The 24304-nt window shown below is 47.5% G+C and overlaps 1 protein-coding gene across 1 annotated transcript in view; it reads right to left on the reverse strand.

The window, feature by feature from the left end:
- Positions 1-24304, reverse strand: part of dnah10 (dynein axonemal heavy chain 10) — a 43966-nt gene that overhangs the window by 4353 nt on the left and 15309 nt on the right. The window contains exons 28-70 of the mRNA XM_035530155.1: positions 23899-24122; positions 23208-23477; positions 22434-22617; positions 22100-22234; positions 21581-21733; positions 20877-21065; positions 20604-20750; positions 20092-20283; positions 19621-19739; positions 19356-19514; positions 19034-19169; positions 18690-18812; positions 18424-18555; positions 17912-18128; positions 17634-17753; positions 17360-17505; positions 16811-16963; positions 16262-16522; positions 15783-15955; positions 15600-15693; positions 15069-15236; positions 14435-14623; positions 13896-14067; positions 12431-12634; positions 12181-12261; positions 11010-11207; positions 10447-10608; positions 10024-10198; positions 9351-9532; positions 9095-9231; positions 8732-8949; positions 6406-6627; positions 5810-5957; positions 4905-5184; positions 4582-4811; positions 3963-4236; positions 2884-2988; positions 2311-2465; positions 2071-2225; positions 1748-1931; positions 1409-1609; positions 601-810; positions 365-460 (exon numbers count right to left, since the gene is read on the reverse strand). Of these exons, the coding sequence (XP_035386048.1) occupies positions 365-460; positions 601-810; positions 1409-1609; positions 1748-1931; positions 2071-2225; positions 2311-2465; positions 2884-2988; positions 3963-4236; positions 4582-4811; positions 4905-5184; positions 5810-5957; positions 6406-6627; positions 8732-8949; positions 9095-9231; positions 9351-9532; positions 10024-10198; positions 10447-10608; positions 11010-11207; positions 12181-12261; positions 12431-12634; positions 13896-14067; positions 14435-14623; positions 15069-15236; positions 15600-15693; positions 15783-15955; positions 16262-16522; positions 16811-16963; positions 17360-17505; positions 17634-17753; positions 17912-18128; positions 18424-18555; positions 18690-18812; positions 19034-19169; positions 19356-19514; positions 19621-19739; positions 20092-20283; positions 20604-20750; positions 20877-21065; positions 21581-21733; positions 22100-22234; positions 22434-22617; positions 23208-23477; positions 23899-24122 (7473 nt within the window). The remainder of the gene's footprint in view (positions 1-364; positions 461-600; positions 811-1408; positions 1610-1747; positions 1932-2070; positions 2226-2310; positions 2466-2883; positions 2989-3962; positions 4237-4581; positions 4812-4904; positions 5185-5809; positions 5958-6405; positions 6628-8731; positions 8950-9094; positions 9232-9350; positions 9533-10023; positions 10199-10446; positions 10609-11009; positions 11208-12180; positions 12262-12430; positions 12635-13895; positions 14068-14434; positions 14624-15068; positions 15237-15599; positions 15694-15782; positions 15956-16261; positions 16523-16810; positions 16964-17359; positions 17506-17633; positions 17754-17911; positions 18129-18423; positions 18556-18689; positions 18813-19033; positions 19170-19355; positions 19515-19620; positions 19740-20091; positions 20284-20603; positions 20751-20876; positions 21066-21580; positions 21734-22099; positions 22235-22433; positions 22618-23207; positions 23478-23898; positions 24123-24304) is intronic.

Genomic DNA, 24304 nt, shown 5'->3' on the forward strand with positions numbered 1-24304 from the left:
TCAGTGAACTGGAGGGTGAAGGATGTAACAATCCTCAGTTCCACTTGGGTATCATTGCTCCTGGATCAGTGTGTTACCTCTCCTATCAGGTATTTGAGATCAGGGATCAGTGTGTTACCTTTCCTATCAGGTATTTGAGATCAGGGATCAGTGTGTTACCTCTCCTATCAGGTATTTGAGATCAGGGATCAGTGTGTTACCTCTCCTATCAGGTATTTGAGATCAGGGATCAGTGTGTTACCTCTCCTATCAGGTATTTGAGATCAGGGATCAGTGTGTTACCTCTCCTATCAGGTATTTGAGATCAGGGATCAGTGTGTTACCTCTCCTATCAGGTATTTGAGATCAGGGATCAGTGTGTTACCTCTCCTATCAGGTATTTAAGACTGCCCCATGGGATCCTTGCATCACACTGAGTGTGAGCTTTGGTGAGGTAGGTGTCCAGAATCTGCATACACACCTGAGACACATGTCACACACACGATGTCCTTAAACTGCAGCACTGAAGACAGTACGGTGTTTTAGAGCAGGGTACTCCTCAACAACAGGTTACCAGTTGAAATCAATGCATTACGGCAGCCAAACCTGCTCTAAGCTCACCAGGAAGTCAGACTCGTTGAAGTCGTAGGACACATTCCAGCCGATCTTGCCATACTTGCGTCTCTCCTGCACGACGGCGTGGAAGAAGGCGAGTACGTAGACCAAGCTGCGGAAGGCCGGGTGCTCACAGCTCATTAGAGCATCCAGGGGGATCTTGAAGTATGTGGCCCTCATGTTCAGCTTCAGCCCATTGGGAGGCTCTGTCACCACCTACACACACATACACACATGCACGCACATGCACGCACACACACATGCACACACACGTGCAAACACACACAAACACACACGTGCAAGCACACACACACACACACACACATGCACATGCACAGACACATGCAAACACAAACACACACACACACACAGATGCTTTTTCTGTGGGTGTTATGAAGCCACTCCAACAATGAGAGCTATCATGGTCTATATAAGAAAAACCAGGCTGTGACCATGTCTGATTATACCTGGGTACAGGTGTGTGTCCGAAACAACTCTGTACCTGGGTGCAGGAGGGTGGAGTCATTAAGTGAGTGTGTAAGCAGGGAAACGTGCGCGCCTTGTGGGTGGAGTCAGTGAGTGAGTGTGTAAGCTGGGACAGATGAGCACTTTGTGGGTGGAGTCAGCGAGTGAGTGTGCAACATGAACCCCCTTGTGGGTGGAGTCAGCAAGTGAGTGTGTAACGTGAGCCCCTTGTGGGTTGAGTCAGCGAGCGAGTGTGTAACGTGAGCCCCTTGTGGGTGGAGTCAGCGAGCGAGTGTGTAACGTGAGCCCCTTGTGGGTGGAGTCAGCGAGTGAGTGTTAACGTGAGCACCTTGAGGGACTTCTGCAGGATGCCAATGGGGAAGTCTTTGATGGGATCTGTGGTGAGCCAGAGGCGGAAGTCTGGGTGTGGCCGGGCGATGCGCTCTAGGGATTTCTCCAGGTCCTTCAACCACTTCACCAGCAGGTGGCAGTTCTGCAACATCAGCCAGTGCCCCCGAGTCACCGCCGTCTCCAGCAGCTGCAAGGCAACCTGGGAAATGGAGGAAAATCTTAGACTGTTCCAACTCCCAATAAACCATCTCTAAATACAACTGCTCCAAATCAGTGTGCTTGTGTGTGTATATGTGTGTGTCTGTCTAAGTGAATATGTGTGTGTGTGTGTGTGTACCTTCTCCTGACCCTGTCCCATGGCCAGGAACTTCAGTCTGTTAGTCCCGAACCCCGAGCGCTCGGCGAGCTTCAGCAGGTCACTGGCTGGCTCACAGCCGGGGCTCAGGATGAAGATGATGGGCGAGTTCGGGGTGCTCTGCTCCAAGATTGCCTCAAAACTGATCACTGGGGGTTGAACATATCTGACGAACACGAGGAGACGGTGGAGAGGCGAGATGGAGGGACCCAAACTTCAACAATGTTTTTGATATTAGAGAATAGGTCTTATATAACATTAGATGTTTATTTATGAGTGAGTTTGGAGTGGATGTGTTCTCGTACTTCTCTCCCATGGTAACGGTGACATAGTCGCTAACGGCGCGGTAAACACGATCCAGCCTGAAGCAGCGCAAAAGCAAAAGCTTTTGGAAGGCCGTGAGACTGTCCCTGTACTTCGTGGGGAAGAGAGCTTGCTCTGGGCTGTCCAGGTCATACCACTGTGAGAACAACAGGGGGCGACGCTGAGTGTGGTGGCCCACAGGATCAGTGATGAATGTCTGTTGGAAATGAGGAAGCACGTACCTTCTTCCAGTCACTGGGATTCGTCTCGATGTCATCAATTAAGGTGCCGAACTCCTCAGGGAACAGCTCGGTTAGTCGCACAATATCCTCCCATCCCTGATCAGGCAGCCAGTCACACGGTTTCACTCTTTTGCTCTTCTCCAGAGATAGATTCCCTGCCCAAAGACAAAACCAGGCATTATTATCAAATTAATGTAAGAACTCTGTGTAGGCAGGTGAGACAATGAGACAAAATGGAGGGAGGAATAAAAGAGTGAGAGTGAGAGAGAGAGAGAGAGAGTGTGTGTGTGTGTGTCTCTCTGTGTCTGAGATGGAGAGAGATGTGCGTATGTGAATGCATCTGTATGAGTGGGCGTATGTGCATGTGTGTGAGTATTCGCATACATGTGGGTACATATGCATGCATGTTTGTTTGTGTGTGTGTGTGTCCATGCGTGAGTGTATGTGCATGCATGCGTCTGCATATATGTATTAGTGTGTGTATGTGTGTGTGTGTGTGTGAGGTTTTATGTGCATATGCATGTGTACAGTATGGGTGCATGCGTGAGACTGTGTGTTAAGTCAGTTTCCTGCCTTTCAGGAAGAAGTCTAGCTGTTTGTGTGGGGCGCGCCCCTCTGCCTGTTCCATCTTTATGGTCATGTTGAAGGAGAAGAGCAGCTTGTGTCTCTCAAACAGACCTGCAACGTAGCACAGGACACTCAGCTTAGAACAGTCAGCTCAGGACACTCACAGCTGCTCTACAGCTCTGATATATCACCCACCCCAGAAATAGAAGAAAAACACTAATTATACACTTCAGTTGAAGCAGAAACTTTACAGAACAAATGATAATGGCATATTACTCTGACAAACATACATGCCATGCTTCTTACACTGTTGCTGTATTAACATACTTGTATTTAAGATATGCTTATGCAGATCGAATAAGTAGACATATGAACAAATCACGGGAAGTAACGTATACACAGATGTGATCCTGAATATATATTTAAACAATTCATAGCAATTACATTTGTAGTTAATTTATTCAACACTGAGTGTCAAGTACTGATAGTTCCCTTTGCAATTCACTTAAAACATGAGGTTCAGTTTAAATCACTTTAAATGTAGTGCACTCCAAATTGTTTACATTCAGGTTAGTGGACTAAAAACCTTACAAATGAGCAATCAACAAGAAATGATGAACACAGTGTTTAATAATGAACACAGTGTTTAGTAGTGAACCTGGTGTTTATTAGTGAACACTGTTTAATAGTGAACATGGTGTTTCATAGTGAGCATGGTGTTTAGTAGTGAGCAGTGTTTAGTAGTGAACATTGTGTTTAGTAGTGAAGCGTATGTAACAGTGAACATTGTGTTTATTAGTGACCAGTGTTTAGTAGTGAACATGTTGTTTAGTAGTGAACACCGTGTTTAGTAGTAAACATGGTGTTTAGTAGTGTCAGAGTTGTGCTGTGCTGGTGCCCGGGATGTCTCCTCCAGGCTGTCCAGCCCATGTTAGCGTTCAGTCTGTGTTAGTGTCCAGCCTGTGTTACAGTTCAGTCTGTGTTAGTGCTCAGTCTGTGTTAGTGTCCAGATTGTGTTACAGTTCAGTCTGTGTTAATGTCCAGACTGTGTTTCTGTCCAGCCTGTGTTCAGTGGTTCTTCTCACCGGTGCAGCCGTAGTTGTAGACATTGAGGGTGAGTGTGTTCATGATGTTGCTCAGCCTCTTGGTCAGGATGGAGTTGGGCAGAGACTTGCGCAGGGAGAAGTCGAACACCTCCAGGAAGGAGGCAAGGGAGTACTGGTACATGCTGTTCACCAGGGCCATCTCAGCCAGCACGAAGAACAGCAGGGCGCCGCGCTTGGCTGCCGGCCGGTAGCTGTCCCGCAGCCTGTCGATGTCGGCCGATGTGTGTTCGGCTAACTTGAGTTTCTCAAAGACCTGGCGGCCAAAAGAGAGAGATCACAGCACCATCAGATGCTGGCAGCTCAGGCAAATACAAGACAGTTCACTTTGGTCTGAGTCATGCAATGTTTATATTTACATTTATGGAATTTAGCTGACACCTTTATCCAAAAAAAACCCCCTTACGATTATGACTGAGTACAATTTGAGCAATTGAGGGTTCAGGGGCCAAACAGTGGCAACTTGGCAGTGTCAAGTACCTTAACCACTGAGCTACCACTGCCCAATGTTCCCCTCTTAGACATGAAGTTATATTCAACTGAACTCTACAGTGTGTGTGTGTGTGTGGGTGTGTTTGTAGTGTGGGACAGACAGGCAGACCTCGCTGGCCTTGGACTTGGTCTCCTCGAGTGTGTGGACAAGCTCGACGTTGTCTAGCATGTTTCCAGTGGAGGTGGTGAGCTCCCGCAGCAGTGAGTCCTCCAGGTCCTTGAGGAGACGCTTGTTGTCACTTGTCTCCTGAATCAGACGTTCGCGCTGCTCCTCCAGTTCCTTGCGCTCAAACCCCACGATGACACTGAGCAGCTGGTCCTCCAGACCCTTCAGAGTCACTGACACACACCGCATTCACTGTCACATTTTCAGCATCCAGTATAACTGTGTGTGTGTGTGTGTTCCCCGGGGACGGAGCATGTGACTCTCACCTGTGTAGTTGATGACCATGGCTTTGCCGAACACTGCAGGGGAGTATTTGGGGTTGGCTAGCTTGGTGTTGAGGTACAGTCTGAAGTTTGGGTCATAGTCCACCTCCTTGTCTCCTAGCATGATGACCTGACGACCCTCAGTGCCCATCACGTTCTTCTCCAGGACGTTGTCAATGACCGGGTCAATGTACTCGTCCACGTCTTGGAAGAGGAAGGGGAAGCCATATTTTATGGCCATCTCCAGCTGCTTCAGGAAGTCTGGATCATTGAATGAGGAGATCTGCATATGCAAATACACAAGATTTCCATATTCAAATCTGCCCATACAAACACAGATCATGAAATATAATATAGAATATACAATTATACTAACAAACAACCTAGAAATCAAGTACTTAAGATCCATGCAGAACATGCATGCAGGTGGCGAGGGTAGTGGGGTTAGGGGTTATGGTATTAATAAAAGTGGTGGGGATAGTGAGTTAGGGATTGGGTATTAATAAAGCTAGTGAGGGTAATGATTAGGGGTTAGGGTATTAATAAAGGTGGTGAGGGTGGTGATTAGACGTTAGGGTATTAATAAAGGTGGCGAAGGTAGTGATTAGGGGTTAGGGTATTAATAAAGGTGGTAGGGATAGTGAGTTAGGGGTTAGGGTATTAATAAAGGTGGTGATTAGGGGTTGGGGTATTAATAAAGGTGGTGAGGGTAGTGATTAGGGGTTAGGGTATTAATAAAGGTGGTGAGGGTAGTGATTAGGGCTTAGGGTATTAATAAAGGTGGTGATTAGGGGTTGGGGTATTAATAAAGGTGGTGAGGGCAGTGATTAGGGGTAATGGTATTAATAAAGGTGGTGAGGGTAGTGATTAGGGGTTAGGGGATCAAAGGTGGTAGTGAGTTAGGGCACCTTGAGGTTGTTCTTTTCCTCCTTCTTTTTGATCCAGCTGAGGGCCTGCTGCTGGGGGTCCACACACAGCGGGAAGCGGCTGGACCTGGTGGTCAGGATGCCGTTCTGCACTGACAGTTCATCAGGAGGGAGACCTTCTGAACCCCATCTACACACACACACACACACACACACACACACACACACACACACACACACACACACACACACACACACACACCCGCATATACACACAGATGTATATGTAATGAGACTCTCTGAAACCCACCTACAGAGACATGAAAGAGGATTTTACATATACGCACACACTCTCTCTTACACACACACACACACACACACACAGCTATATGCAATGAGACCCTCTGAAACCCACCTACAGAGACATCAAAGAGGATTTTACATCTACACACACTCTCTTACACACACACACACACACATATATATACACACAGAGCTATATGTAATGAGACCCTCTTAAACCCACCGACAGAGACATGAAAGAGGATTTTACATATACACACACACTCTCTCTTACACACACACACACACACACACACACACACACACGCACACACACTATGGTTTATGTTTCACACCTGCTGATCTCCACCTCGTCTGTAAGGAGGTTCTCCAGGCGGAAGGGCTGGCTGAGGGGAATGCCTCTCTCCAGCACGTCCCCCTGCCACACCTCGTACACCATCTCAGCACGGAAGTCCCAGCTGAAGGCTCCCTCATAGCTCAGGAAGGCGGCGCAGATCAGACAGTCTCCCAGCAGACGCACACGCTTCTCCTTCAACTCCTCCAGGTCCTCTGTCCACCTACAGACAACGACACCACACAGAACACTGCTACTCTCCTGTAACTCACCACCCCTGGCAGACTGGTTTGGATATCCAGCAGGTTAATCCAGTACTCCTCATCCCTGAAGAGCTACCAAACCGCACAGTTAAGCGTTGGTCATTCCATGGCACAGTTAATCAACTAGTGATCAGATCATCAGCGGTGAATGTGCTGGTGTACGTGTCTGTGCGTATGTCTGAAACTGGCGCTGCACTCCTCTCAAGGAGATCTACACTGCTCTTCAAAATACAAACTCGTTTTCCAGTTCAAACGCTTCCCAAATCAGCACCAGGTGATGTGATTTTCTAGGTATCGAGTACAAAGCGATCCTAACTGTAGATTAGAGCACTCAGACCTGTCCTGAACAATGTCAATACTTTCGTTATTTGTTAAAGGACATTCTGGCATTTAATTTCTGTTTAGCATTCTTAATTTGAGAAGTTTTTAAGAAACAGCCTCATTTGCAAAAGTACACTGTTCTATGTTCTTTTCAGGGGCTGCGAACATATGAAGTGTGGGATAGTGAGTGCGTGTGAGCGAGTGTGGGATATAAGTGAGTGTGTGTGAGTGTGGGATATAAGTGAGTGTGGGATATAAGTGAGTGTGTGTGAGTGTGTGTGAGTGTGGGATATAAGCGAGTGTGAACGATTGTGGGATATAAGTGAGTGTGGGATAGTGAGTGTGAGCGAGTGTGAGTGAGTGTGGGATATAAGTGTGAGTGAGTGTGGGATATAAGCGAGTGTGAGCGAGTATGGGATATACGTGAGTGTGGGACAGTGAGTGTGGGATATAAATGAGTGTGTGTGAGTGTGGGATATAAGTGAGTGTGGGATATAAGTGAGTGCGAGCGAGTGTAGGATATAAGTGAGTGTGTGTGAGTGTGGGATATAAGTGAGTGTGTGCGAGTGTGGGATATAAGCGAGGGTGTGTGAGTGTGGGATATAAGTGAGTGTGAGTGAGTATGGGATATAAGTGGGTGTGAGCGAGTGTGAGTGAGTGTGGGATATAATTGAGTGTGTGTGAGTATTGGATATAAGCGAGTGTGAGCGATTGTGGGATATAAGTGAGTGTGGGATAGTGAGTGTGGTATATAAATGAGTGTGTGTGAGTGTGGGATATAAGTGAGTGTGGGATATAAGTGAATGTGTGTGAGTGTGGGATATAAGCAAGTGTGAGCAAGTGTGGGATATAAGTGAGTGTGAGCGATTGTGGGATATAAGTGAATGTGTGCGAGTGTGGGATATAAGCGAGTGTGGGATATAAGCAAGTGTGAGCGAGTGTGGGATATAAGTGAGTTTGAGCGAATGTGGGATATAAGTGAGTGTGAGCGAGTGTGGGATATAAGTGAGTGTGTGTGAGTGTGGGATATAAGTGGGTGTGGGATAGTGAGTGTGGGATATAAATGAGTGTGTGTGAGTGTGGGATATAAGTGAGTGTGGGCTATAAGTGAGTGTGTGTGAGTGTGGGATATAAGTGAGTGTGAGCGAGTGTGGGATATAAGTGGGTGTGGGATAGTGAGTGTGGGATATAAATGAGTGTGTGTGAGTGTGGGATATAAGTGAGTGTGGGCTATAAGTGAGTGTGTGTGAGTGTGGGATATAAGTGAATGTGTGTGAGTGTGGGATATAAGTGAGTGTGAGCGATTGTGGGATATAAGTGAGTGTGGGATAGTGAGTGTGGGATATAAATGAGTGTGTGTGAGTGTGGGATATGAGCGAGTGTGGGATATAAGTGAGTGTGTGTGAGTGTGGGATATAAGTGAGTGTGTGTGAGTGTGGGATATAAGTGAGTGTGAGCGATTGTGGGATATAAGTGAGTGTGGGATAGTGAATGTGGGATATAAATGAGTGTGTGTGAGTGTGGGATATGAGCGAGTGTGGGATATAAGTGAGTGTGTGTGAGTATGGGATATAAGCGAGTGTGTGTGAGTGTGGGATATAAGTGAGTGTGAGCGATTGTGGGATATAAGTGAGTGTGGGATAGTGAGTGTGGGATATAAATGAGTGTGTGTGAGTGTGGGATATGAGCGAGTGTGGGATATAAGTGAGTGTGTGTGAGTGTGGGACATGAGCGAGTGCGGACCGTTTGTTTTCTGATCCCAGGCCTGAGATGAGCTTGTCTGCAGCGATCAGCCTGCGCTCCATAAGCTCTGCCTCCTCCTGCAGTAGCAGCTTCTCGCCTGTAGCAGCACTGTACTTGTCCCCGAGAGTGCCCAGCTCCTTCTGAATGGCGGCCAGCTCACTCTGTATCCGCTCCAGCTCTCGCTTACTCTGGAAGAAGTTCCTCTCAAGCCTGGCCACCTGGAAACAAACAAACAATCAATCAATCAAACAAACAAACATCCAAATAATGTCCCCTCCACTATGATTATCACTGTTCAAGCCTATATTCTCATTTCTCATCTGCTAGTCTCATCATCTCAGAGTATTGAAATCACGATCGTACCTTCTCTCTCTTGGGTTTAATCTCCCTGGCCACATCGCAGTAGCCCATGACAGCCTCCACAAACTTCAGCATGCCGGAGCCGGCCTTGCTGATGGCCTGCATCTCCTCGAAGGACGTGTTCAGGTTCTTCAGACGGTCTGGGAGGAGGGCGGACCCCAGCAACGGTACCGTATACGCAAAAATAAAGTACTTATCGGTAAAAAAAAAAAACCTACTGATGACAGGAAGTGACCTCGCGTGACCCCGAAGGACTCACCTCGCACCTTCTTCACCTGGCCACCACCAATGGAGTCACAGTCCATCTCCATGAGGGAGCGCAGGAAGTTGGCCTCTGACATCATGCCCTTGGCCGACTTCCAGGTGATCTCCTTATAGCCGCGCATGACCAAGATGCACTCGCACACATCCTGCACCTGTTTGGGTGGCTTGGCGAAGGACCTGCGCAGCACGGCAAGACGACAAAACCACAGGAGACCAAAAGATGAGCAGAAAATGAGACATTAGACAACAAGCCACGATGAAAGAAACTGCAACAAATGGCTGGTGTGTGATGAAGGCCAGGGTGCAGTTTGGATTCTTCCTTACTTTTGTACTTCGAGTTATATTGTGCTCAGTTTCGTCTGTCAGAACAGTAAGCGATTAACACATTAACCCATTCGTTGAGTCCCGACTCAAGTGTGATTGGAGCCGCAGTGTCTGTCAGTCTGTTGTCAGCACCGTCATGGGCAGTGGAAACAGTGAGTCACACCCACCTGACTCTGTTTCTCAGAGGTGCACCCACCTGACTCTGTTTCTCAGAGATGGAGAGGTACACCCACCTGACTCTGTTTCTCGGAGCTGGAGTGGTATGGTTAACTGACTCTATTTCTCAGAGATGGAGTGGTGCACCCACCTGACTCCGTTTCTCGGAGCTGGAGTGGTACACCCACCTGATCTCGGTGACGTCTGACTTGTCCAGGTCTTGCAGGGCCATGCGAGCTGCCTCCAGAGCAGGCAGGGCTTCTGCCAGCGAGCTCTCTGCGTCCAGCTTCTCCACCGCGATCACTTTATTCTGCTCCTCAATCTCCTTGGCCTTCTCCTCGGCGAGCTTCTTCTTCTCCTCAGCTTGTGGGGAAACAGTCAGCAGTTGGGATCAGCTCTCAGCGCTGCCTCTGTTATGGAGTGTAAGGATCTGAGGCAGTGGCTACATCTCCTCTGCTACCCGACCATCATACGTTCAACATGCACAGAGAACTAGCTTTACTCTCTCTCTGTGTAGTGCTTCCTCTGTGTCCCGTTTCCTGCATGCGGGGTGTGTGTGTGTTAGTCAGAGCAGTGCTGTGGGGTCCAGGATCAGCTGCGTGGATGCTCACCCACGGCCGTGTTGGTGGAGATGTCCTGCAGCAGCTGTTCACAGGCGGAGGATTTCTCCGCCAGAACCACCTTCTGCTCTGCCAGCTTACTGTTCAGCTCCGCCAGCTGCACGCTGGCCTCCTTCAGCTTATCAAGGCCTCCCTCTAGACGCTTACACTGAGCTACACACACACACACACACACACGCACGTCCGCACACACATATACACAGCCACAAGCATATTCACACACACCCGCGCGCGGGCACACACACACACGAATGTGCACACATTCACATATACACACCAGCACGCACACACACGCAGCACATTTACATACACACCCACACCCATGAAAGAATACACATTTACATATATATACACACACACATACAAACATGCATGCATGCAGTCACACACAAATTCACATATACACACCCACACATACACACAAATGCAAAAAGTAAAAAAAAAAAAAAAAACACTCAAAGATACATGTAGATAACATGCAGAGAGACAAACATGAATCATAGATGTATATAGATCCATGTAGACAGAAGATAGACATGACCCACGCCACACACCGAGGATGTACATGTTCTTGTCCTCCAGCAGGTTGGAGTAGGTGCTGATGAAGTCCAGGTAGTTTTTGGGGGTGACGTAGTTGCTACGGCGAAGCTTCTGCTGGAATAGGCGGCTGTACTGACCCACGGAGGAGTGCACCGTGCACACATGACCCAGCACGGCCTCAGTGTGGGCCTCAGGGATCATCGCATTCTCCCCTGCAACAGCAAAAGAACACCGCCGCCTCCATCAACACCACCACCTCCATCAACACCATCACTTCCATGAACACCATCACGTTCATAAACAGTCACTGCTATGTTAGTGTTCAGTGTTTAATAGCACTCACTGCTGTCATGGTGTTTAGGGTTTAATAGCAGTCACTGTGTAATCATGTTTGGTGTTAAATAGCAGTGACTGTGATGGTGTTTAGTGTTTAATAGTAGTCATTGCGTGATGGTGTTTAGTGTATAATAGCAGTCACTGAGTGATGGTGTTTAGTGTTTAATAGCAGTCACTGCTGTGATGCTGTTTAGTGTTTAATATCAGTTACTGTGTGATGGTGTTCAGACATCATAGTAGTCACTGTGTGATGGTGTTTAGTGTTTAATAGCAGTCACTGTGTGATGGTGTTTAGTGATTAATAGCAGTCACTGCGTGATGGTGTTTAGTGTTTAATAGCAGTCACTGTGTGATGGTGTTCAGTGTTTAATAGCAGTCACTGTGTGATGGTGTTTAGCGTTTAATAGTAGTCACTGCGTGATGGTGTTTAGTGTTTAATAGCAGTCACTGAGTGATGCTGTTTAGTGTTTAATATCAGTTACTGTGTGATGGTGTTCAGACATCATAGTAGTCACTGTGTGATGGTGTTTAGTGTTTAATAGCAGTCACTGTGTGATGGTGTTCAGTGTTTAATAGCAGTCACTGTGTGATGGTGTTTAGCGTTTAATAGCGGTCACTGTGTGATGGTGTTTGGTGTTTAATAGCAGCCACTGTGTGCTGGTGTTCAGTGTTTATATCAGTCACTGTGGGATGGTGTTTAGTGTTTATATCAGTCACTGTGGGATGGTGTTTAGTGTTTATATCAGTCACTGTGTGATGGTGTTCAGTGTTTATATCAGTCACTGTGTGATGGTGTTCAGTGTTTATATCAGTCACTGCTGTGTTATGTGTTCAGTGTTGTTGACGCACCCAGGAAAGACTGAGCAACTGCATACAAAGCCTGGGGAGGCCAAGGCAGGAACCAGTCAATACCAGTGTTATTCACCAGGCCTGTAGATCACACACACACACACACACACACACACACACACACACACACACACACACACACACACACACACACACACACACACACACACACACACACACAGGGATAATCAGTCCAGTGTGGATGTGATGTTATAAGGAATATATAAAGGAGCTTTTCGTCTTGTGGTACCCGGGAAGTTCCTGCAGCGCGTCCTGAGGACGTCTCCTACGGGAGACATGCCCAGCACAATGTGCAGGTTGCTGGTGCTCTTGTTCACAAAGTACTGCCACACACTGTCTTTAGAGGGTTCAGAGCCCATCTTCACAGCCTCGTCACGGATCTGGTTCACGATGGACTCCTTCTCATCATCAGGGAACAGTGCTGGAACCATACCTGTGCATGTACACACACACACACACACACACACACACACACACACACACACACACATATATATATATATATATATAAACTGTCGCAGACAGAGGCCAGTCTTAGTGTGTGTAAGCAGTGATAAGATACAAGGTCAGTCGTAGTGTGTGTAAGCTGCAGTAGTTGGAGGTCAGTTGTAGTGTGTGTAAGCTGCGGTAGTTGGAGGTCAGTCGTAGTGTGTGTAAGCTGCCGTAGTTGGAGGTCAGTCGTAGTGTGTGTAAGCTGCGGTAGTTGGAGGTCAGTCGTAGTGTGTGTAAGCTGCCGTAGTTGGAGGTCAGTCGTAGTGTGTGTAAGCTGCCGTAGTTGGAGGTCAGTCGTAGTGTGTGTAAGCTGCGGTAGTTGGAGGTCAGTCGTAGTGTGTGTAAGCTGCGGTAGTTGGAGGTCAGTCGTAGTGTGTGTAAGCTGCGGTAGTTGGAGGTCAGTCGTAGTGTGTGTAAGCTGCGGTAGTTGGAGGTCAGTCGTAGTGTGTGTAAGCTGCGGTAGTTGGAGGTCAGTCGTAGTGTGTGTAAGCTGCGGTAGTTGGAGGTCAGTCGTAGTGTGTGTAAACTGCGGTAGTTGGAGGTCAGTCGTAGTGTGTGTAAGCTGCGGTAGTTGGAGGTCAGTCGTAGTGTGTGTAAGCTGCGGTAGTTGGAGGTCAGTCGTGTGTGTGTAAGCTGCGGTAGTTGGAGGTCAGTCGTAGTGTGTGTAAGCTGCGGTAGTTGGAGGTCAGTCGTAGTGTGTGTAAGCTGCGGTAGTTGGAGGTCAGTCGTAGTGTGTGTAAGCTGCGGTAGTTGGAGGTCAGTCGTAGTGTGTGTAAGCTGCGGTAGTTGGAGGTCAGTCGTAGTGTGTGTAAGCTGCGGTAGTTGGAGGTCAGTCGTAGTGTGTGTAAGCTGCGGTAGTTGGAGGTCAGTCGTAGTGTGTGTAAGCTGTGGTAGTTGGAGGTCAGTCGTAGTGTGTGTAAGCTGCGGTAGTTGGAGGTCAGTCGTAGTGTGTGTAAGCTGCGGTAGTTGGAGGTCAGTCGTAGTGTGTGTAAGCTGCGGTAGTTGGAGGTCAGTCGTAGTGTGTGTAAGCTGCGGTAGTTGGAGGTCAGTCGTAGTGTGTGTAAGCTGCGGTAGTTGGAGGTCAGTCGTAGTGTGTGTAAGCTGCGGTAGTTGGAGGTCAGTCGTAGTGTGTGTAAGCTGCGGTAGTTGGAGGTCAGTTGTAGTGTGTGTAAGCTGTGGTAGTCTTCTCTGGTTCTGTGTACCTGAGGTGAGCATGTTGTTGATGAGCTCCAGGAAGCCCTCCTCAGCCACGTGGGCATCCGTGAACAGGAAGACCGTTTTCCTGCCCTCCATGCCCAGTTTTAGATAAAGGCTCTTCAGGTCATCGCGGAAGCTGGACTCTGAGTAACCCCTGCTCAACACGATCTCAAACACCTGCACACACAACAGCAGCGTCAGGCCAACTCTCTTCTTTTCTGTGCTGTGAATAAGAGCTCTGTAACAGTTACCACAGGGCAAACGTGAAACCTTGTTTTTAAAAATACTTTCACTATGGCAAAATCTAAAAACATAGTAAAGGGTAATAAATGAATTTTTACTTTCAAGTCTATTGGATTGTTCTTTATATAGTGATTTAGTGATTACTGATTTTACTAACTGTATTAATTGTCAATATAGATGCTTTTTAATGTTCATGTTGCTGTAAATGTCATGGCTGAGATGACAGTTAAAACAATCATAACCATAAAGCAAACCTGTCCAAGTGCTAATTTACACAAACGCAAGAGGAAAGGTTTATTACCTCACATCCTGCCATGAAAGCAGCCAGTTTGGTCAGCGACTGTTTACCCGACCCACCCACCCCCACCAAGAGGGCGTGGCCACTGTCCATTCTGATGATGCGATGCACTCTGGTCAGGTGGTCCAGCGCGTCATCAAAAAGGACCAGATTCATCCGGGTCTTGTTTTCATTGTACTCTTCCAGGATTTCCTACAGGAAACAGGTCACACCACTGTATAGTCAGCTAGCTTTACACTGTGTGATTCCAGAAGTCTTATGCATTAGTTGCATGTCACACCGCATGAAATGTCAATGCAGAAATCTTGACCAAATTTCATACCAGACCATGTGAGTCAGACTATACAATAAAGATTTTCTAGCAATAAACCCACGATGCTAGAAAATTTCAACAATCCACTTTTGTCATTTGCAATTTTGTCATATGCATATTCTTTTTACAAAAATACACATCAAAAATGAATTCCACCTTCTACAGCATTTCCACCAATGTTTTTTCCTTTTGAACTGTGTGGTTCGTTGATTTTAAATGTGCTCTGTAGCGGGATCAAAATGTTTGCCTCTGCCAGAAGGTAATCACAGACTGTATTAGGTGCATTAAGTGTGTTTGGCTGTACATGGGCAGGGCAGGTGGTACCTGGAACAGGGCTTTGCACGCATCATAGTCCTGAATGTCCTCGTAGACTCTGGGCTCAGACTCATTCAGTGCTGTTCGGTAATCTCCAAACAGGATGGGATCTCTCGTAGCATAATCCAGCTCAGATCTGAAATGCTCCTCTATCAGACTCTTAATGTGTCCCTGGAGCTAATAATACAACAGGGTCAAAGCAGGACGTTCTTTGAAAGCTCTAATCAGAAGTCGTTTACTCGTTGGTTAGTTTTAGATACAATAACAATAGAGATTTCAAAATGAACCCCTCCTTAGAAGCTCATAACAGGCTCTCTGGCTTTGCTTCTCTGGCCAGTTCTGTTGGGTTTTAAAAGAATACAAAGGAACAGAAAGACTTATTGATGGAAAACACTCTGGAAAAACACTAATAATGAAAGTCTCAGGGCAGCTGTTGACAAAAAAATGTTAATTTACGCGTATAATACGAATACTCCTTTACAAGTTTATAATGCTAAGTGAGGCTTCACTGGGCATCTTCAGTGGGCTGCGCTCACACACCAGTGTTTTGTCAGCTTCACTGATCAGCCTGTCGTGGAAGACCCTCAGACACTCGTTTCTCCACACACGCACAAACTGCGACACCGTCATGAACCTGCAATGGTAAACGAGCACGAATCGCACATGAGCAGCGTGTGTGTGTGTGTGGGCGAACACCCGTGGAGTCTAGGAGAGGAGCATTACCTCTCCGCGCTGGTGAGTGTGAGGCCGTGGTACACCCTGGACAGATCCCTCAGGTTGAAGATGTAGTGGAACTTGGAGGGTGTTGGGGGGAGCTCTTTAATGATGGTCTTATATAGCTCCAGTGTGCAGAAGGTCAGCTGGTCGCAGATTTTCCGAATACTTTCCTCAAACGCCTATAAAAACAGCAACGCACACAGCAGAAGTGATTCACACCAAACTGGGCATCATATTGCCTCACAACATGCTGGTTTATCAACTGTTTCATGTTGTTTAGACCATTTCTATTGAACCCTTTCCTCAGAAAAGCAGAGGTCCAATTGTAAATTAATATACGTCATTGTCATCAGCTGAGGTGCCCAGAGGAAAAAAAGAACGAATTGATCGTTTTGATGAAGTTGCAATACAACAAAACCTCAACGCTGCGATGCGTTTTGGGGGAGCGTTTGATCCGCGCTTGCCGTATGACGTGGGCCCCTCACCCGAGCGTGGCCCTTGAGGATGGACGAGTAGATGAGGTGCAGGGCCTCCTCCTCCGGGAAGGGGATGCCGAAGACGCTGAACAGGGAGATGAAGCGTGGATCCACCTCGTTGCGGCCACCCCCTGCCTTTCCCATGGCTGCGACGAAGCCCAGATCCTTCAGATGTTTGCAGTTCAGCTCCTTCCCCCGGTCGTACATGCTGCCACGGTCCAGGAGCAGCTTGAGAAGAGCTATGGGCTGCTGGGTGCCGTAGTCATCCACCTGAGAAAAGGCGGGGAATAAAACCAATGTACAAACGTGGCGCATACGCCGGCAGACTGGTGACCTTCTTGTCATCTCTGTCATTTTTTTGTCTGGCTGCTGTACCGAGCCAGTGATTAACACATCATAATCACGTAAATGTTTAACACAGCACAATCTCATACTCATTAGTTCATTGTTTTGATGCCTTCGCTGTTTTTCTGAAATGTAGAAGATATTAAAAATAAAGTAAGAGTAGGTGACTAGTGCTGTATGCACTGGTCTATGCCAAGTAACCCATAGCTGTACCCGTGGCATGTTAAGGTCATCCATAAAGACGAGCAGTGTTTTCCCCGTGGGCGGGCCGTAGGTGCCCTTGGTCCTCTTCTCCACGCTGGCCTCCAAGTTCCTCTGCAGGTCCATGGACGTGGTTCTTGATGAGAAGTTGATGGTCAGAACCGACTGGAAAAAAAGCAACATTCTGTCTGAAGGGGTTGTGTATGCGTGGAGGTCTGTTTTGTTCCTGTGATACAAAAACAAGGCAAAACCATTTTGTCCAGTGGTGCCTAAAACCGGGCATGTAAACCCTGGAATTTGCTGGGTTGGTTGGGGTTTGCAGCAGTATGACAAGGTCTGCTAGTGTTTGTTTGCATTGGTTGGGGTCTGCAGCAGTATGATGAGGTCTGTTGACGTTTGTTTGGGTTGGTTGGGGTTTGCTGCAGTGTGTTGGATTTGTTGGCAGTGTGCTGAGGTTTATTTGGGGTTTGATTGGGTCTCTTGGAGTTTACAGATGTTTGTTTGGATTTGTTGGGATTTCCTGCAGTATGTTGGTGTTTATTTGGGTCAGACACGACGTACCGTCGTGTCTGAGTTGCGATTGCTGAGGAAGAACTGGGTGGTGGCAGTCTTGGAGGTTCCAGATTCTCCAACCAGCACCACTGGCCTCTTGATCTTCACCATCTGCTCCAACAGCCAGTTTGCACGGGTGGTGTCGACTGTGGGCACTGAGAGCAATAAGGTGAGAACACAAAACACGAGCAAACACGAGAGAGAGTAAGCACATGGAGAACACAAGGAAAGACAATTCATAATTAATAGATTTTAGCTTTAAAAAACACAGGTAAACTTTTACCAAGAATGTTGACGAATTTCCTGTCAGGATTGTGGATGTATTTAGTGACTAGTGAACTCCACGGTGCCCATTTCTTTGTGCTTACATCAAAGTGGAAGTCATAGAGAGTTGGCAGGTAACCTAAAACACACACACACACACACACCTGTGCTATCAAACCTTGATAAAACCTCGCTCGTACGTGTTTGAAGGTACAATCTGGCATTAAAAAGGGATCGAAAAAAGTAAAAACCACCAAAATAAACGGAAAGAACAGGCTGGGACGTTTCCCAACAAACCAGGTAGTTCTCCAGGGCCAGCGGGCGTTTCCTCGTCGTGAACGGTAGTGAGACAGGACAGCGTCTTAATGAAGTCATCGAACTTCTTGCGGCTGTTGTCGAGCAACACGGCTCCGAGAGAGCAGTAAAGCGCCTCGATGAAGAAACACTCCAACTCCTCATAGCTGAGCTCATCCCCCTCCAACAGAGCATCCAACATGACAGACAACTGCACCACCTACAAAAAGGAAAGACCATGGTGATACGGCAACGATCGCCTTCATGCTCACAGTGCTGGGCAGCGGTCAGGGTCACCAGCTGCCCTGGGGGTCAGGGGTCACCATCTCCCCCTCCCAAAAGACAGTGCTCATAAGGGAAAAAGTGCCCACTTAGAATCAAGCTCCAGCCAGGTTCTTTCCTGCTCTCTCAGGGGAGGATTATGCTATTCCCTTATATGTAGTAACGCTCTGCACGTCCTGGCGAAAGGCGTTGTGTGTCTGCGGTCTGGCCTCAATAAGTGTGGTTCTGTTTACCATGTTCAGATCGGTCTGAGGGACGATGGTCTTCAGCTTCTCTCCCTGTCTGCTGTCTACGAGACCCTCCACTATCATGTCGATGGCACTGGGCACATACTTCTCAAACAGCTTCTTCAGGTCTGCTTGTTCCTGGGCAACAAGAGCATGTTCATACACAATATGTGACCAAAAGGACATTTTCAAAACCATAAATGTGACATATAAAAGGATATATTTAAATGGAATTTGAAAACGGGACCAACTCGATCGAGCTTGCTCCTTACTTTTGCAGGCCTGTTGATAACCCACTTTTGCCAGTAGGGAGCGTAGCGGAGGTTTTTGGGGTCCACAAATACCATTCCACAACGTGACACGGTGGCAGGAGAGGCATACTGCAGATCTCCCACCTAAAATCAGACCGCAGGTACGTCTGTATGTGATGTCTAATCCACATCACGTGATGTCATGCAGTACCAGCTAGCTATGGTCACAAGGTAAGAAAAGGACCAGTAGATGGCGCTGCTAGGTGTTTGTAATAAAATTAGCACAGAATGCATGTGAAACTGAAATATTGATCTGGTCTAGTCAACAGGCATTGTTGACTAGAGACCCTGGTTTCCAAGGTTACCTCAAAAAGGAGGGCACAGTGGCTCTGGAGGCGGATCCTCTCTCCGTTAGCCAGTGTCAGGAGCTTATTGTCATCCATCACAGAGTTCATGTTCTCCACCCACAAAGCATCTACGTCGCCATCAAACAGAATGTACCTGCCAGACACAACAGCAGCTTACCACACCGGGGCTTTAGAGAAACTCGAATGCATTAAAAAAGGTCAGATTCAGTCTTGTGGTCAGTGATCCTGTGGCTGTTTTTGCTCTAGACAAAAAATGCTTTCACTACATGTTGTAGTAAATCAGGCCTGTGGATTTATAGTTGTGTTTATGACAGGCCACCTTCTCTCCTTTTTATCCGTGGGCCTGTTGATGTCTCGAAAGATGTTGGACAGAATGCCATCGGTCCAGTCTCGGGTCACCGGGTCCAGGATGCCATACAGCTCAATCACGCTCATGGCTTTGGGGTTCAGTGTGTATAACTTGGTCAACAGCCCCAACCTGCAGGCACACAGCTATTACCCAGAGACTAAACTCAGGGACTAAGCTCAGAATAAACTCAAAGACTAAATTCAGGGACTAAACTCAGAGACAGCAAGAGAGAAACCTGGTCTGGGCTTGGCACAGGGTGTTAATAACCACAGACTTCCCCCCTCCTGTGGGTCCCACCACCATGGTGGTGTGTCTGGTCATCATGGTCTCGTACATCTGGACCACTTTATCCACCTGCGGCCAGACACAGCCAAGCCAGAGCAGTACAAACAGAGCGGACGTTCATCAGACAACAGCTCACACATAACTGCTCTTTAAAAACAGGTGATGCGAGGAAATTCGTTGGAGAATAATGACAGTGACAGGTGGGACGCGTCAGTCCTGGAGAATCACACTACTGTGCAATTTTGTTTTCCTGCTCATACTTACCTGGTTAAACTGACAAGTTGTATCATTTTGAACAATCAGAAATTATTACAAAATTAAATAATAAAAGGATATATGGAAATAAAATCTGGTTGTTTACACAAACATGTTGTGAGAGAAAGCTAAGGAGAGGGCAGGTTTAGAGTGTTTGAGGAGCCACCTGATTGGGAAGGAGGATGTATTTATTCTCCTCCAGGATGGTCTCCACGGCATCGTTGAAACTTGGGTAGCGGACACGTGGGCAGTCCAGCCCTGGGAACAAGTCTGAGATCAGACCCAGGAACAGAGGAACATCCTCAAATACAAACTTAGGAAGGTTCATGTCTCTCAGAGCACGCATCAGCACCACATCCTGGGAGAAAGAGAAGGAGAGAAAGACAGAGAGCGTGAGAGTGTGAGAGCGTGAGACAGCATGAGAGAGGAAGAGAGAGAGAGAGAGAGTATGCTTAAATATGCAGATTTTAGAGATAATACATTACGATAAGTTCTATTTATAACTTTACTCGTTAGTTAAGCATCTCAGATGCTTTGTTTATGGTTTTCAGACAGTCATGTAAATGCCAGAATCTACAGTATGTACTGTTTTACTCTGTTGACTCCAGGAGTCCACATTAGGAGTTTAGAGTGGACAGAACCATTAAAGCTCCCCGCAATATTTAACGTGGCAGTCACCTCGTTAAGATCGGGCGAGCCTCTCTTCAGCTCTCCCGCCATCACTAAGACGGACTTGAGCGCTCGTAGACCAAAATCGTAGTGAGACTGTTTGGACAGCTGCTCCCGGGCCAGTTTATACAGCACGGTCATCTTCTTTGCCAGGACCTGCACTCCAAAACACTCACTCATAAGGCAACTGCGACTACAAACCGCAGAGCCTGCAAGACACGCAAAGCACAGGTTTCGTTTGCTTTGAGGGTTTTAGTGCTCATGCTGCGGTGTGGTAATGACCTTGGCCATGAGGAAGCCCTCAGAGAACAGCATGATCTCACAGATCTGCTGGAGGTCAGGGACGATGACGACCACGGGCCGGAACAGGGCCTTCACAGACTCAGGCAGCTCCGTGCGGCCGGCGTAGCCCGGGTTCATAGTGATGAAGATCCCCATTCTGGAGTCCAGGCTGATCTCCTGACCCTCAAACTACCACCAAGGCAAACAATATACTGGCATTAGTGCATTCATGACTGCGTACTGAGATTAGTGCTTTTACCACCACAAACAGGATCTGTGTTTTCCACCATGACTCTCAAACAAACTTTTACAATATTTGTTGTCCTTCATTGTAATGTAAATGACTCCATCTGTCATCACCAGAACAATTCACAAGAAACCTGAGAAAAGTGACACACCACACGCGAAACTGGTTCAGATGGACAGTTATCTAGCCTAGAGTTTCACAGAACTCAGCAGGAAGAAAGATGATTGCTCCTCGGTGTGTGAGTGACAGTAAAAGCTGATGTCTGTCTGTAAAGCGTCCTTGAGTCTGAGAAAGGCGCTATATAAATGTAAATAATAACAATAATATTAATAATAATAAGAGCGAGAGAGAGAGCGAGAGAGAGCGAGCGAGAGAGCAAGAGACAGAGAGAGAGAGAGAGAGGGAGGGAGAGGGAGAGGTAGAAGACGTGACGGACTGCATGATGTGCGGGACTCACGTGGAATCGTGTGAGGTGCAATATGAGGGCGTTGCGGATGGTCTGGATCTGGGAGGAGATGACAGACAGAACAGAGGCCTCGATGCGGTTGAACTCATCGAAACAGCCCCAGGCTCCACACTGAGCCAGGCCAGAGAAGATCTTCCCCACCGCCTACAGGGGGCGACAAAGGCCCAGTGACGGGACAGAACTGCCACCCATTCAGCCCACCATCCCATAGGAAATGTTTGGGAGGTTGCCATACACAACATGTTGTGTAAACTTGAAACAGGCCCAGTGCATTATGATAAGCAAACGTTCTTAGATATCTGTATTTTTTAGTTTCACAGTTCCTCTGGGGATTATAGCAGAGTAGAGAGTGATGAGTTCTGTTTGTGTAAACAGATAGTGTTTGTCCTTGTTTACTGTAGGAGTGGTTAAAAGCCCTGAGCAAAATGCAGCAACACTATTCTAATGCTCTGATCTAAGCTGTAAGCACCACAGCAAGTGTTGGTGTGTTTTCCAGTGCAGGTCTCTTACCATGTAATCCATGCCTTCACCACAGTTAGTGACCACGCACAGCAAGCCCAGAGCCTTGGCCAGGTCCTTAGTGGACTCCGTCTTTCCTGTACCTGCAGGCCCTGCTGGGGCTCCACCCAGGTACATAGACAAGGCCTACACACACACACACACACACACACACACACACACACACACACACACACACACACACACACACACACACATATTATACATCAGGTACATAGACAGGCCTACACAGATTACACATGGGATACATACATAGACTGGGTGTGAGGTAGATACACTGAGCACACCTGTGTGAGTGTGAGGTAGAAGCGGTCGGTGAGCACACCTGTGTGAGTGTGAGGTAGATGCGGTCGGTGAGTGGAGTAATGACCAGTCGTCCATTCAGGCCCATGTACTCGTATCCATAGGAGAACTGGGCAGAGCACTGGCGCACAAACAGGTCGTCGGGCTCCCGGTCCCAGTAGAAGCGTAACTGGCTCTCCCACTCGAACTCGCGAGCGTCCGTGATACTGCACACAGTGAAGCAGGACAGCAGCGGCTCAGCTCAGCGTCCTGGACACTTTATTTCTCCTTCTGAGGGTCAGGGTGCAGAGTTTAGAGTTCCCCGGCTCAGCTCAGGCCTGACTCAGCTCTGACTCTCAGCTCCAATTCAGCTCTGATTCAGTTCTAACTCAGCTCTGACTCTCAGCTCTAACTATGTTCAGACTCAACTCTTTGAGCTCTACAGCTCAACAGCGAATCCTTCATGAGGTTACAATGTGGCGTTAGAATGGCAAATATTGAACTGTTGAGTGTAGGACCCAGACGTAATATACAGGCTGACTAACTTTTCACAGGCTCAGAAGTGGATAGTTCAAGTTCACAAAAATGGCAAACACCATGATTTTAATCCAATTGCTAATTGCTAATTAACTGAATCCAAAATTCAGAATGAAGCCAGAGGTCAGCATTAATTATTGAACTCGAATTAACTTTTATACACATGTGGTTCTTTGCCAAAATCATATTTAATCAATTCTTGAAGTGCTCAACTAACTTATATATTTGACTAATAAAGGCATAAAGATGAAAGCAGAGCAGAAACCCCACAGTGCAGCACCTGTCTCTGACAAAGCCGTCCACGATGTCTCTGGCGTGGACATCTATGATGAGCACGGTGTTGAGCTTGCGCCGGTCATTCTTCTTTAAGGGCTGCGTGATGCGTCGGACCAGGTCGTCGATCTGTTGGTGCATTTTTTTGGCGTAGTGCTTCAGAGCCTGCTTGTCGCCCGCGGCAGTCCTGCGAAAGACGTCCTCTACCTCCCAGGTCCACCACACCTGGTTAGCCGCCAGCCCCACCACACCCTGGTAGCCAAGCATCCACTCCACCCTGCCGCAGAGCGAGCACAACGACAGCACAGATGAGGCCCAGCACTAAATCATCTGGGGTTGTGTCACGGAAAACAGAATAAAAACCATTGAAATGATACTAAGAATAAAAATCACAAACAACCTTTCCTCAACCTAAAAATTAATTCACCAGTTCACTGATCCAAGAATATCTACAATTTGGTAATCCTATAGTTTGTAAAATCATTATACATGTATCCAGTTACAGTGGCACTGTAAAACCCGCAGTTTGGTTGGTGGGATCATTTCTGTGGGACAGAAGCAAAAAAGGGCCCTGTCACAGCTGAAGTTCAGTGTGCTGGGCTGAGGTTCAATGTACTGGTCTGAGGTTCAGTGTCCTGGGCTGAAGTCGTGTACTGGTCTGAGGTTCAGTGTGCTGGGCTGCTTGCTGACTTGTGTACCGGGTCTTGTGGTGTGAGTAGAAGTAAATGGCCTCTTTGGTGATCAGCCGGTTGGTCCGTCTCATCTCCAGCAGAACTGCGGTCATCCAGTCCTCCACTCGCCCCTCAGCTGGGATGGCCTCCCTGAGCTCCAGCCTCTCCCCCTCCGCAGACACCAGGGCCCTGGCCACTGGCTCGCCGTTCGGCCCCGTGTCGAAGCGCAGGGATGCGATGTTGTCATACATCTGGGGGTTGGTACAGGAACGAGACTAAGAGAGGGAGCTGTTGAAGGTTCTGCTTGTTTAAGACCTAAGATCACGTTTATGGTTTCTCAGATTATTCCCACAGCAAACTGACCCAACGTTCTCCAACAAGCAAATATCAAAATAGAACAGAATTTTCATGTTGGCTGTTTCAGAAAAAAATC

This window comes from Electrophorus electricus, chromosome 9, assembly GCF_013358815.1.
Source record: "Electrophorus electricus isolate fEleEle1 chromosome 9, fEleEle1.pri, whole genome shotgun sequence".
Lineage (NCBI taxonomy): Eukaryota > Metazoa > Chordata > Actinopteri > Gymnotiformes > Gymnotidae > Electrophorus > Electrophorus electricus.